Source organism: Periplaneta americana, chromosome 3, assembly GCF_040183065.1.
Source record: "Periplaneta americana isolate PAMFEO1 chromosome 3, P.americana_PAMFEO1_priV1, whole genome shotgun sequence".
NCBI lineage: Eukaryota > Metazoa > Arthropoda > Insecta > Blattodea > Blattidae > Periplaneta > Periplaneta americana.
In genome coordinates, this window is record NC_091119.1 from 175,514,175 (window position 1) to 175,529,367 (window position 15,193).

At 36.1% G+C, this 15,193-nt stretch overlaps 1 protein-coding gene across 1 annotated transcript in view; it reads left to right on the top strand.

Annotated features, from left to right (window-relative positions):
- Window positions 1–15,193, top strand: part of LOC138696851 (unconventional myosin-Ie-like) — a 277,651-nt gene that overhangs the window by 248,815 nt on the left and 13,643 nt on the right. Inside the window, exons 17-19 of the mRNA XM_069822299.1 lie at window positions 2,113–2,276; window positions 8,280–8,435; window positions 11,502–11,641. Coding sequence (XP_069678400.1) covers window positions 2,113–2,276; window positions 8,280–8,435; window positions 11,502–11,641 — 460 coding nt within the window. The remainder of the gene's footprint in view (window positions 1–2,112; window positions 2,277–8,279; window positions 8,436–11,501; window positions 11,642–15,193) is intronic.

Genomic DNA, 15,193 nt, shown 5'->3' on the forward strand with positions numbered 1-15,193 from the left:
AAACAATGTTCTTCCTCTATCACATATTTATTAATTGCTATTATTGTTATTATTATTATTAGTGGACTGTCCGACGACAGTGTTACCAATAGGGTATAAATTATAAGGCAACTAAGCCAGGAGATAATGGGGTAGGGTAGTCATTTCCTTTCCCCCTAGTTTTCTTACATTGCTGACTACAACTTACTACTTTTGTGCACTAGTCAGACTTTAAATAGGATACAAACAATGTTCTTCCTCTATCACATATTTATTAATTGCTATTATTGTTGTTGTTATTATTATTATTATTATTATTGTTATTATTATTATTATTATTATTATTACTACTACTACTACTATTCCCCAAAGCTTAAGTTTCCGAATAAAAGAAAATAAGTATATTGTGGTAATGTGTCATCAGAAACAACATTGTTTCTTAGGCAAATTATTTATTGCTTTTGTAAAAAACGTATTGCGGACTTTCATGGTGGTGTGGACCCCGGTTCTATCCCTGGTGTACTCCCAATGTATAACTTGTGTTGAGTAGGCACGTGGTCCAGGTAACACAGGGGTTTTCTCTGGGAGCTCTGGTTCTCCTGTGGCATCCCAATAAATCTCCATTATCATCTCATCTCATCGTGGGTGTAGTATAGATCAGTCTTCTATGGCACTCAACGACTCTGTCAGTAAATTCGTCTGCACAGTTTGCTTCATATGGGTGAATGACAAAACAATCAAGTCCCTGCCGTTAGTTAAAAAAAAGTTTTTCTTTTAATTCATAAAATACTAAAACATTTTAGAACATTTTCCTAAGGTAGTTAGAAGTAGCCAACTACATATAAATTGTGTGTTTTGTACTCTAAATGAATGAAAACGTGTTAACAAAAAAAAAATTGTTGCCTGAGTTTTTCATTTTTGACACTATAGGTCTATCCCTATTTATGCCTGGTCTTCAATAATTATTGTTGCAAATGTTTATTTATAAAGTAAACACACTCACATACATACATACATACACACACAAAAGAAAAGAAGAAAAACGTTTTAAAAATATTCCTGTTTGAGATCACGATAGTTTTTTAGTTCATAGATGGGCATCGTGCCTCACTTGAGAAATAATGCCTCACTGACCTTCACAGAGCTTATCGCTCTGAGTGACATCATCTTCACAGTCCCCGTTCCTCCCTCACGCAGCTCCTAGGCATGGGCAGGTTCTATATCAGTTTCATAAGCAATATCAGTGGTGGCATAATGGCATTATCAAAGCAGTGTGTATCAGTTAGAAAACGATTATTTCATGAGAAATGGGAGGAAGAGATTTTTTGCAGTTTAGAAGGGGAGAACATACGATGTTTGTTATGCTCGAAAATCCTATTAGGCATTAATAAATTTAATATACAACGACATTACTCCTTATGTCATGAAGAACATGCTGTATTAGAAGGTAAGACAAATTAAATGTTATTTTTCGTACTATTCCGAAGAAAATTTATGATCTTAACATTTGCATAGTATTCTAAATGCGACATTATACCTTAAACAAGCTGCATTAAAAGGTAGCCTACGAGGAATTAAATGTTGTTTGTACATATTATTTCCAAAAGAAATTAATAAAAAAAAGTATCAAATGTGCGTAGAAAACGAAATATGATTTTCTGAAATTATTTTGGTCGAGAACGTGCAAATCTATTAAGTAATCTTGATAAACGCCAGAATATTCAAGAAGATAAACATAGACAACATGATGGAATATTGCTGGCTTGTTACGCAATTTCTCGCCTGTGATTTAAATCAATTCAATGATGGAGAAATAGTAAAGAGGTTTATGATTAAAGCTGCCGAATTAATTTGCCAAATTGAATAAAAGTTTTTGAGGGTCTCACGTTAACCAAGCGCTTTCCTAATAATTCGCCACTGACCGCCTTAGTGATTATGATAAGGTGACGCAGGTCACAGCAGTTTATATTTCCCATCCTACTCTGCAGTCTCCTCTCCTAGTAAACAAACTATTTCAAATCGAGTGCCTCACGTAACCAAAAATTATGCCCATGTATGGTTTAGATACTGATACATTAATTAAATATGAACACTGAGGAAAGAAAAGATAATTGGCATTGGATTTTGTTGCAGACCTGATGTTTGGGAAGAAAGAGAGGAGACGGTACTCAATTAATCGCAACTTTGCTGGCGACTATATTGGTCTTGATTCAAGACCGGTACTCCAGAATCTTGTTGGGAGAAGAGAGAAAGTGTCTTTCGCTGAAGTGGTCAAGAAATATGATCGGCGATTCAAGGTAAGATGTTATTATCACGTTCAGTCGACAATATAAAGGAAGTTTTCGAAGACTGTATAATAAGCAGAGGTTTGTGGCCCCTTGATCTCAGTTACTGTGATTTTTATCTTTGGGGAAAGCGTAAAGTTTAAAAAAATAATTCCCGTACTTTAGAAAAATTGAAGGACGCAATACAACAGAAAGTGACAAAAATTACTCAAACTGAATTGCAGGATGTGTCACATAATTCGTTTAAGAGATGTAGAACGTGTCTCACTGTAGAAGGAGGTCATTTTCAGCAGTATCTGAAGTAATTGGTAAGTACGCAATATTTCGTATTTGAAATCTAGCAGCAGCAACAGCACACAGCACGTGACCAGTGACTCTACTGTCATGCAGTGAATGTGTGCTGCGTTGCCACTAGGCTCAGCATTCTTTGTAAAATGAACTATCTATCTGTACGTCACTGATCATTGTGTGTACTTCATTTGACATATTTTCTTTTACATTTCATTCAGTAATACATTATAAAACAATATTTTGAAAGACATATATACATGATGTGTATGATATAATATAATATAATTTTTTTTGTATGAAATATTATCTTGAAATTAAATAATTAATTACTTCTAAAAATATGTATCTATACTAAATAAAGTTTACAAGAGAAAGAGTTCATCCATAGGGCTGGACTCGGGAAGAGTACCCAAAATGCTCATTGCATTTCCGCGTTGAATTGCCATACTTAAATGTTGACGCAAATAAGTAGTGCAACGACGATCACCGGTAATGGAGATCAAAATTTAGCCAATTTGAGATACCAAAACTCTGGGGTGAATGCTAGTTACGAAAGTTAGGCTTGCTCTTTTATTCATAGGAGAAGATGGGAGGATGTAATAATTCATAATTAATAAAAATAATCAGACCCACATAAATAATTTATTTTATAATTATGAAGTCATTATGAGTCATGGATCATATTCGCTTATCAGATGTAGAAGTCCGATATAATATAACAAACGTGCCAACAAAACAGTTTATTTAGTTTTTTCGACCCTGCCAACCAATGCATATTGTTGTATTGAGCTGCACTGAACGAGCGCACATATTCCCTATGTCTGTCTTCTCTTGAATAGCTCTTCGGGAAAATGGATTTAATAATAAGGTTTCAATAACACACAATTCCGAACTCATTGCAATACTTCAAATTAATGTTTAAGAATTAATAATACATGCAGCAGCTAACACAATTACATTGCACTCGCAAATCACAGCACATTCCCGCTGTCAATACTGCTCTGTGTAACGTTAAATAGTCATTGGTGTAGCTCTTGTATCAGAGCTTCAAACAACACATAACAGAAGCATGTGCGCCAAGGAGGAAGGCACTTGCGCGCGCATCATATTCTCTCTATTTCTACGTCTTTCCTGTAGCTCCGAGAAACGAGCAAGCGTTGTGATACTTGCAGTGTGCAACCTGCGGATGGTATTACGCCTATACAATGTTCCAAAAATCAAGATAAATTTTAATGTACATAACGCCATTTTGAGAAATACACATTCTACGAAAATATTGGGCTTGCGGAGCAAGCATAGCATGCCCTGAGAAATCGCCCCTGCCAAAACTTTAGCCTCATGACTCCAAGGACCGAAGGTCTCCACAGCAAAGAGGACAAAGATATAATTGTCTAAAAGATGAGCATACTTATTGACTTTTTTTTTCACGGCTAATTGAGTAGATGCTGTGCATCTGGAGGTATTCGGCAAGTGAGATGGAGCTAGAGTGTCAACGCAAGTTGAGTCCCAAATTAAAGATTTTCCTCTAGACCATGGAATTAAGGTGAGACCATCGGGCCGTTTACCATCCATGCGACTAATACCTGGTGGTTCCAAAAGAGACAGGATGCCACAAGAAGTCAGAGATCTTTCAATGATATCATTGAGTGATATATGTCTGGGAATGCGACTCTTGCTCCTCTCACAGCTGAGTGCATGATGACCATAAATATTGGCAATTTCTCCGCAAATACATTGGTGTGGCTGGCAGAGTTTACACCCAAGGCGTAAAACCATTGCGATTTTGAAGGATGTATTATCTATTAGGGTGCCGATGTGAGGAGAAGGTAATGCGTGTAACCAAGCTCCAGACTCACTCTCTTGAAGAGCTAGGAGACGTGCAATGTCTTGCTCGGATTTGAAAGAAGAAAGGAGTTTATCTAACATTTTTTGGGAAAAGATAATGTCCCACTGCTTTTGAAGTCGAGGATGGGCAGGAGGATGAGTGGTTTGTGAGGAAGTATACCAACTAGTCAGAGCATCACGCACATGGCAGATTTCAGTTGCATCACTGTATAAAGGAAAGAGCGATTTGATGCAATGGAAAACTCCAAAGGCAGAAGAAAGAAAAGCAGGTATACAAACGTAAGAAAGTTTCCAAATGTCCACACCACCAAATTTAATTGGGAGATAGACTTGAGTCCAACTAGTATCAGTAAAACATATATTTAGGATCATTTCCAAATTGGATCGAAAAAGAGCATCAGCTTTATGTAGGAAAGATGGAAGAAGCCATAAAAAGTGAAACAATTTTTAAGAAGATAATAAGAAATATGAGGATGTATTTCATTCAGTTAATTTTATGTGTGTTATTTATCTTACAAATATTATGCAGTTATGACAAATATTGCATGTACCGGTACACAAATTATGATTGTATAGCTAACAATTTTCTTTTATGTTATAGTCGTATGTCTCATTACTTACTCAATGACCCAATTACAACAGATATTAGCAGCAGTCATAACCGCTGTGTATGTATATAAATGTTGTTGTTGTTTTCTAATGCCAGGCGTTTGACAATAAAGTCATTTGACCTCTTGCACTCCAATATTTTTCAAAGATATTATCATGACCAGCCACTGAAGCACAGATTTTGAGGTGTTCCGAATCCATTTCTTGGTTTGAGTTGCACAATGAACAGTTAGGGGACTGATATATTCCAATTCTATGCAGGTGTTTGGCCAAACAATCATGGCCTGTTGCCAATCTAAATGCAGCTACAGACGATTTTCGTGGTAAATCGGGAATTAACTGTGGATTTTGATGCAGAGAGTTCCATTTTTTCCCTTGGGATTGTGTTATCAAATTTTGTTTGCTGAAGTCTAAGTATGTAGATTTAATAAATCTTTTCACAGAGTAATACGTAGATTTAGTAACAGGTCTGTAAGTAGCAGTGCTGCCCTTCTTTGCTAAAGCATCCGCATTCTCGTTTCCCAGGATTCCACAATGGGATGGTATCCATTGGAATACAATTCTTTTATGTATATAAATGTAACATTAATGATTTATAAATTGCTTCCTTTTCCTATGCCTTTTTTGGCCTGCATTTTTTATTTTTTTTTTCTAGGAGCCTACACATCTAAGAGAAAAAAGGATGGGGAGTAATAACCTTCACTGTATTGAAATATAATGTTTCTGTTGTTGACTTTCCTGCTATGTCCTAATTTATCCCTTAAACATTATTGGAATTAACGAGTTGAAATGCAATGAGAGTGATAGTTTCCAGAAGCCCATCCTCAAAAAACGAGTTACAACTTTTGAAAGAGGAATAAGCATATAATGTATTCAAAAACATATTAACTAATTAGAGCATTAAAAATAGCAGCCTGAGAAACATCTTTTTTATTACAGATAGCTCTCATTGCAGATATTCTTAAAAATATAATTAGTTCGGAATATATATGATAAGACTTTCTTCTGTTAAATTCTAACGTACCTTGTTTACATGTTTCGACCTATTTATGGGTCATCCTCAGAACTGGTCGCTGTTGGTCTTGGCACCTCTTGTTTTGTTTCCTGTGAGTGTGTGTTCGTGTGGTATAATGTAGAGTCAAAGAGTGTGTGTGTTCTGAAATTGAGTTGTATGTTGAGAATTTCGTTGGGGTGTGTTTTCGTGTGTCTGTATATTTCATATTGTTCTAGTGTGTTTAGTTTCTGGCTTCTTGGTTGGATGTGTAGTATTTCCACGTCTGTGTTGATGTCTCTGTGGGTGTGGATGGCATTTGTGATGTGTTCTGCATATGTGGAGGTGTTTTGTAATTTTGTTATGGCTGTGATGTGTTCTTTGTAACGTGTTTGAAACAAGGTACGTTAGAATTTAACACAAGAAAGTCTTATCATACATATTCCGAAGTGATACAGTGTTAAAAGTTGTGTAATCAAGATGTATATATAATTAGTGCTGTATTTGTATATAACAGATGCTGGCTTAATAATTTTAAAATTATGAGTAACTACAATACATTGAGCAGTATTTTTTCACAGCTTAACCTTCAGAAACTGTATCCATTCGGACATTTCATCTGAATATTGTTCTTCAGTACATTCATTGCTTAAAATCTGTTGAACCATGTAGCATTTTCTGGTTAGAGATACCACTTCAAACATGAATATTAGAGAAAAAAATAAGTTTTGTTTAGGAAATTAAATGGCCGATAATTTTGTTATATGTGTTCGACTGCTTTAAGTACTGGATGAACAGAGAAATTGTAACACTGCAACCTGGCTCTTGGTCTTTTTTTTTTTCTTGTGGTGCCATCTATTGTTTTTTGCTAACAAATACAATTACACATCCTCTGAAATTCTTTGAGCCATTCTTTCTAATGGCAATGATATGAATTTCGTAATATGCATAGTTACAAAATTATATCAGTTTATAATCACGGAATATTTCTGTGAATACACTGTAAAATAATTTTTATGAAAATTCACTCACTAAAAAGAATCCGAAATTTCCTTCCGTTGCTTCTCAAGAAGTATTTAGTGCAGTCGCTCTTGATGCCTCATTTTGATTACTGTGACACTCTCTACACTGACCTTAACATGATACTGACTGACAGACTACAGGGTGTTCATAATGCATGCGTTCGATTTATTTGCAACGTCCGTAGATCTGACCGTATCACACCTTGACTAAATATGCTGTCCTGAGTCCGTCTCAAGGAGGGAAGAACTATTCACTCTCACACTTTACTCTTCAATATCCTTCAAACCTCTAACCCTAGCTACCTAGCTTCTCGTTTTCAACATTTGTCCTCATATCACGAAATAGATACTCGCTCACAACACCATATCACACTCTCCATTCCTAAACACAGAACATCCTTCTACTCTTCATCTTTCACGGTCTCTGCAGCTCATCTCTGGAACTCTCTACCACAACATGTCAGAGACTGTCGGACATTGTCTAGTTTCAAAAATAAATTAAAATTACACTTTTTGATTTAGATTCCTTCCAGTTATAAGTCCTTTTCTCTGCCATAGTTTTGTAAAAATATAGGCTATATATTTCTTTTTCCTTCTTTTCCCCTTTTTGTTCTCTTTATCAGCCGATGAATTTATTATCATAGCCTTTTTATCGTGAATTTTATTTAATTTTCGTATTTCTTTTCTTTTTTATTATTATTTTATTACATTCCATTTTGATATATTCTTCCTTACGTTTTTCCATATTAACCATTTGTACTAAACGAGTTGCTTTCACTATATTACAATGTATTTTACTTTCCTTTTTTTTATTATGGTATTATTTTCATGTTGTTTAGTGTCGATTTTATTATGCTATTATTATTATTTTTTTTTGTAATATGTTAGTACTCTGTTCTTTAACTTTCTGTTAAATTTTAACTGCTTGTATACTTTGTGACCTGGTAGAGTGTAAGAGAAGGCCCTATGGTCTTAACTCTGCCAGTATAAATAAAGAATTATTATTATTATTATTATTATTATTATTATTATTATTATTATTATTACTGTAACTGTATAGAATAGATTTTATTATACATAATAATATATGCTGTTATTTAGTTATATGGTAAATATAACACACATACTGTACATGCAGTGTTTGTTACATGAAAGTGTGATAATTTTATTCTTTTAATAGGCCATGCAATTTTTAACTGCCACGTCTTATTACTGTAATTTGATAAGTTTGTTCTTACAAGAAGTGCTTTCTTACAGGCGGCTCGCCGAGATCTCATATTGACATCTCGCTCTGTTTTCTTAATTGGTCGTGAAGCTGTAAAGAAGGGACCTGAAAAAGGGAAGCATATTGAAGTGATAAAACGGAAATTGGATTTCGAGAACATCAGCCATGTTTCACTTAGTACTTTCCAGGTGGGATATCTAGTATTAATTGTTGGTACTGGAATGTAAGAATAAATACTTACTAATCACTAAGTTAATATAAGCTTATTATAAAGTCTCTCAATATGTTTAACATATACATATCTTTGAGTCTGACGGATTGACATTTTATTCATTGAATAATTTGAGTGGTTGAACATGTACTTACAGAGTTCCCTCTAACCAGTTTTGCTTGTCATTGTTGTTATTATGTTCTTCTTTAGTTTTGCAACCATTGTAACAGTCAGAAATGATAGAGTTAATGTTAGGTCGTTGACTGGTGTTGTTGCATAATTTCCTAGATCATATATGTAACAGACAACTCCTCGCTACGTTAAAATCGGCAGCACTTTGAAGAGAACAACCGCCAGGATCGCCACCCGTCCGCCATAAACGAACACGAGATGGCAGCACAGTTGCTAATGCAATTCAAATGGGAATTATGACGTGACTCCTTATGTAACAACTAGATGGCAGCGTAGTAAACCTGACAAAAGTTGTTAACCTCAAAGTCTATAAGCCCGACATATCTGTTACATATATGATCTAGAATAATTTGTATTTGCATGACATTTGTCTATGCGGATGATGTGAATGTGTTCGGAGAAAATCCACAAACGATTAGGGAAAACACGGGAATTTTACTGGAAGCAAGTAAAGAGATAGGTTTGGAAGTAAATCCCGAAAAGACGAAGTATATGATTATGTCTCGTGACGAGAATATTGTACGAAGTGGAAATATAAAAATTGGAAATTTATCTTTTGAAGAGGTGGAGAAGTTAAAATATCTTGGAGCAACAGTAACAAATATAAATGATACTCGGGAGGAAATTAAACACAGAATAAATATGGGAAATGCTTGTTATTATTCGGTTGAGAAGCTTAAGCTTTTATCATCCAGTCTGCTGTCAAAAAATGTGAAAGTTAGAATTTATAAAACAGTTATATTACCGGTTGTTCTTTATGGTTGTGAAACTTGGACTCTCACTTTGAGAGAGGAACATAGCTTAAGGGTGTTTGAGAGTAAGGTGCTTAGGAAAATATTTGGGGATAAGAGGGATGAAGTTACAGGAGAATGGAGAAAGTTACACAACACAGAACTACACGCGTTATATTCTTCACCTGACATAATTAGGAACATTAAATCCAGATGTTTGAGATGGGCAGGGCGTGTAGCACGTATGGGCGAATCCAGAAATGCATATAGAGTGTTAGTTGGGAGGCCGGAGGGAAAAAGACCTTTAGGGAGGCCGAGACGTAGATGAGAGGATAATATTAAAATGGGTTTGAGGGAGGTGGGATATGATGATAGAGAATGGATTAATCTTGCTCAGGATAGGGATCAATGGCGGGCTTATGTGAAGGCGGCAATGAACCTCCGGGTTCCTTAAAAGCTAGTAAGTAAGTAAGTAAGTAAGTATGACATTTTTGCCTCATCTATATTGGAACTAAATGTATAACTAACGGAATACATTTATTTAGTAACAATTGTGAATAGTAGGAGGATAAAATGTGCTTTTGTAAAGCTTTATTTATAATGGAAATGTTTGTGAAACTTGGATGGGAGGTATTATTCTTATTCAGAATTTATGAAAACACATTCAGTAATTTTCCAACTATTTTTTTTTTCAACTGAAATTTGAGTCAATGATGTCATGTTTTCATTTGGCCTGGTTACCTGTTTGTGTTATTTTTTCCCTAACTGTAAGGTGAATGTCAGGTAATTGCGTGGCGAATAATCTGCCTCATCTCGATAAATATCATTTCGCTAACAATAGTTTTTTTAATTAGTTATTTTACGACGCCTTATCAACTGCTAAGGTTATCTAGCATCTGAATGAGATGAAGGTGATAATGCCAGCGAAATGAGTCCAGAGCCCTGCGCCCAAAGTTACCCAGCATTTGCTCTTAATGGGTTGAGGGAAAATCCCCAGAAATACCTCAACCTGGTAACTTGTCCCAACCAGGATTTGAACCCGAGTCTGCTCATTTCATGATCAGACTTGCTAAACATTACAGCAATTCTATCGACACCAAATAACCTAGTAGTTGATAAAGTATCTTTAAGTAGCGACTAAAAGTATATATTGTTGTTATTGTTGTTAAAATGTGTAGGCATTTGTCTTCTTGCACTCCAGTATTTTTGAAGTATGTAACATGATTATAGTCCCGTTGCTCTAATTTCCAGCAGCCAATCACATTGCAGGTCGGCTACATTTAAACGTGTGCATCTTGTGATTCGCTGATGAAGATGTAAAGCCTTTCCTAAGGCTGGATAAATACTTAATATATAATCGCCCGCCATTTTGGCTCTTTCGTTGGCGTTCGCAGAAAGCACATGAGGACGTTATTTGCCGCTCAATTATTTGCTGAATTACAGTGCGTTTGATATATTATCATAGGAACTACGACATGATAATGTTTAACGGTGCGGCAAAAGATCCCTCGTCTGGTAGCTCGGCAACGAAAGAACAAAAATAGCGAATGATACTACCTACCTAGACTTCATAGACCTATAGACTTACCTAAGACGTAAGCAAAAAGGAAGAGTCACGCCGGGAATAACAGCGTCGCGATTATAATTAGGAACATTAAATCCAGACATTTGAGATGTGGCAGGGCATGTAGCACGTATGGGCGAATCCAGAAATGCATGTAGAGTGTTAGTTGGGAGGCCGAAGGGAAAAAGACCTTTGGGGAGGCTGAGACGTAGATGAGAGAATAATATTAAAATGGATTTGAGGGAGGTGGGATATGATGGTAGAAACTGGATTAATCTAGCTCAGGATAGGGACTGATGGTAGGCTTATGTGAGGGCGGCAAAGAACCTCTGGCTTCTCGAAACGTCATAAGTAAGTATAATATAATATATGTATTTTCTACTATGTGAACATAATTCTGTGTTACAGGTGCAATATCCGTTATTAGAAAAGCTGATTGATATGAGTGATTTTAAAAATGTAGAATTAGTGAGATACCGGTATGCAAAATATTGTTACATTTTTGTGTTAATAGGTGTTTGAGTGAATGAAGTTAGGATATACTGTTTTGTTTTAGGATGACTTCATCATTCTGCACATGAAGGAAGACTATGACAGTTTACTTGAGATGATATTCAAGACTGAATTCTTGTTATTACTGAACAAGAAGTATCAGACTCAATTAGGCCGTGAAATCAATGTCAAGTTCTCGAACAGGTGAGAAATTGAATTTGCAATGGAACTCGAGTTAATGCCGTCTTCCAGTCATTTAAGTTCTACTATACAGCCATTCCAGGTAAACTGGAAATTCGAATGAAAAAGTTTTTTTTTCAGATTTTAAGATCATTGAAAGATATTTCATTCATAATATGTAACACAATATTCAATGACATGAATGCAGTGGCGGCTCGTACCTGAAAATAATAGCGTGCTAAAAATATTTTTAGACTCTCCTAATTTTTTAAGGTGAAATCCGTCCGTCGACATTTTGAATCTACTTAGAATTGCCTTTAAACACTTTGCTATTTTCAATGTATTCTCTCACTACACTGTCCATGCTGCTTATCAGATTAGTAAGACCTATGAACACACCGAGATTATCTGACGTTTCCGTCTCATCGCGGCCACGTAGCGCTAGTTCAAATTTCCCACAAAATTTAATACAATCAATTATTTTCGATAAAATATATAGATTTTTTCGACTTTCTCATTATGTTTCTGTGCTGATGCTTGATATGCTCTATTAGCTGCGCTGCAATATTTGCAGTGCCAATCGTACAAAGATCAAACGAGTTTATGTTTCTTGCTGTGTGAATGTTTCTTTATATATTCATTCAGAGACCAAGATCTTTGACTCCTGTTGTAGACATGAATCACCGCTACTAAATAGGAGGCAAGGGAAGCAGAACAGAGCATTTCGTATTTCGCATCCACATATCCAGTCACTGTTGTCATAAACTCTTCTGTTACATTTCCTAGTATGCACATAGTTTTTACCATCCTTTACTTTCTGCACAATATTGGTGGTGGCCGCCCTAGATTTTTAATTCTAATTTAATCTTCTATGGCTGCTTGGAGAAAGCAGTTTTGAGTAATGAATCGATGGAGTTCATCATGATATAACTACAGTATATTTTATTTATATTTATAATCCCAATATTAAAACCTGTCTCTGGATTAACATACACATTAAACTTATATTATATATTCGAATTACACTAGGCACAAAATATAGACAGACACACAACAGAATATACATTTAAAATGACCACAGTAAGATAATGAATCCCATAAACCTGCACACACTGTTTTGAAAGAGGAAAATAATCCCTATTTTAACGGACTCCCGCAAAAAGGCATGCCGACATAGACCCCGTAACACGTAGCTAATAAACTCAAAACTATCTGCTGAGATTATATAAAAGTAAACCTGCTTACACAAACGTTCAAAAATGTATTTCAATATGGTTTTTTAATATGTTTTCTATATTTAAGATTGGGACCAGCCTCATGGTCTAGTGGTCAGAGCTCCTGGCTATAGTTCATGAGGTCCCGGGTTCGATTCCCGGTTAGAGCACAGGAATTTTTCCATAAAGGGGATTATTCCTGTGTTCGTCCATGGTCTGGAATTTAGGTTAAGTTTAGATTTAAGACCTCTCCTGGCACCACATTATCATAATCATCCTATCACATCATCGGGGTAATGTAACTCCGCCTTCCAGGCGCCCCAACCTCAGAAGTGGGTTACAACTAAGCCACGGCCAGGAGAGAAGACCAGAAATGTCGAAAAGACAACCTGGTGGCATTGGATAAAAAAAAATTTATGAAAAACACAAAAAGCAAAAATTAGCTACATATTATATAAAACGTATTTTCTTTATTTCAAAGTTATATATTTAGCGGTGTCTAGGCAGCACTGTTCCGTCGACTGTTACGAACCAAAGAATATAGAAGGGAAGAGAGACAGTTTCACCAAAACAAAGTGAAGAACAGCGTACTGCACTGCACAATAGTGAGCACGGTGTTGTGTGAAAAAGCAGGACAGAATATCAAGGAGAGGCGAGGTGAAGTACTGTTCTGCGCATGAGCAGACACTGCTACCTGGGCTAAATCCGGAATTAGCACGTAGAGTAAGGATGGATTCCATTGAGCCTATAGCACCAAATTATCGAAAATAGTGAACTATTATAAGTAGAATTTGTAGTATGTGCGTTTTTTTAACAATATTATTTCGACGATAATTTTATGGCGTGCTACAGTATGTTAGCACTGCAAGGGGGGGGGGCGAGGGGTACGATCATCCACTCCTCTTTATCCTTCTTATATTGGCTGCTTTCGCCAGGTGGACGGCACATTGGAAAGGATTGGATGTGCGCAGTGGAAGACTTTTAGAAATTAATAGTGTGGATTTGTAAAACAAATATAATTAACAATGATAATTAACAATGTACATAAATGGAAAATGAAATAGCAATAATATGAAATAGGTGAATGAAAGTAGAACAAACTAATCTGAAATGGTATCCCCAGAATATGTAGATCATGAAAGTATCACAAGGCTGGGGCCAACACACTTATAAGTGATAAACATCTAATATGGCCGTCTCTCGATAATCAGTAACTAATCTATAAACCAAATGTGCATGAACCACTCTCTAAATATATACATTTTAACTATCTGAGTATGAATCTAAACAGAACACCCAGCCAGCACATTAACTTAATACATGGTCCATTCGACCATAGATATCACTCAATCTAACTAAGCAAACTAAAGGTACATGTAAACTCAATAACAGACAAACTGTACCCAGCATAAGGCATCACATAACTGATCACTATACATTACCCATAGCACATATTGCTCACATAACCTGTGCCATTGCACTAACACAAATCTCTGCACTTTACAAGATGAATACCCAACGGAGAGAGAGAGGGATGGAGACAGATACACGTAATAAGTAACGGACGATAATTCCAATCTCAGCGACCATTTAAATAGCAACCAAACTCGACGCACATGATAACGAAATAGCGGCGAGAGAAAGCAACAATCAAAATGGAGCAGGGATACACTAAAACCATATGTGAGACCGTAATCACTGCCTTATCACTCTAACCGTCTCGGAACATGAACTCACGTTTCGAATCAAACTCATAACATAATTCCCAAATACAAAACTTGCCCCCAAGACGTATCACTAGCAAGTGATGTTTCAAACTACGATCCACTAAAATCCCAAACACACACAACGCAATTTAACTACTCCACTGATCTATCTCCAGCACGTACAAAGCCCGAATCACGTTGTCTATATCTGCCGCGTACTAAAATGCTAAGTCTTATTAAATGTTTATGTCGCGTACGAGAGCCTAAGTCTTGCTAAGTGTATCTGCCGTGTACCGGAACCCAAGTGTCGTTCCGTGTATCTCCGTTAAAACAGGTAAACTCTCTCCCCCTCTATCCTCGTGAGACGTAATGAACAGCCAATAGGGTTATTTGGGAAAGAACAAATGAAGGGATTGATAGCGCTATCTATACTGTGACGTGTGAGAGCGCTCTGACGGATGAAGTGACGTACTAGATGAACAGCTGTGGTAGTAGGCACGGCTCAGCACGTAGGGAGTAGCCGCCACTGCATGAATGAAATGTTGAGTTTGTATGCATAAAATTTAACAAAGATTCCAGATATTTAAAATTCTATGTAAGGTGTCGTTAAAAATACGTTTTTGCCACAGCATTCTGTATACCTGAATATATATATT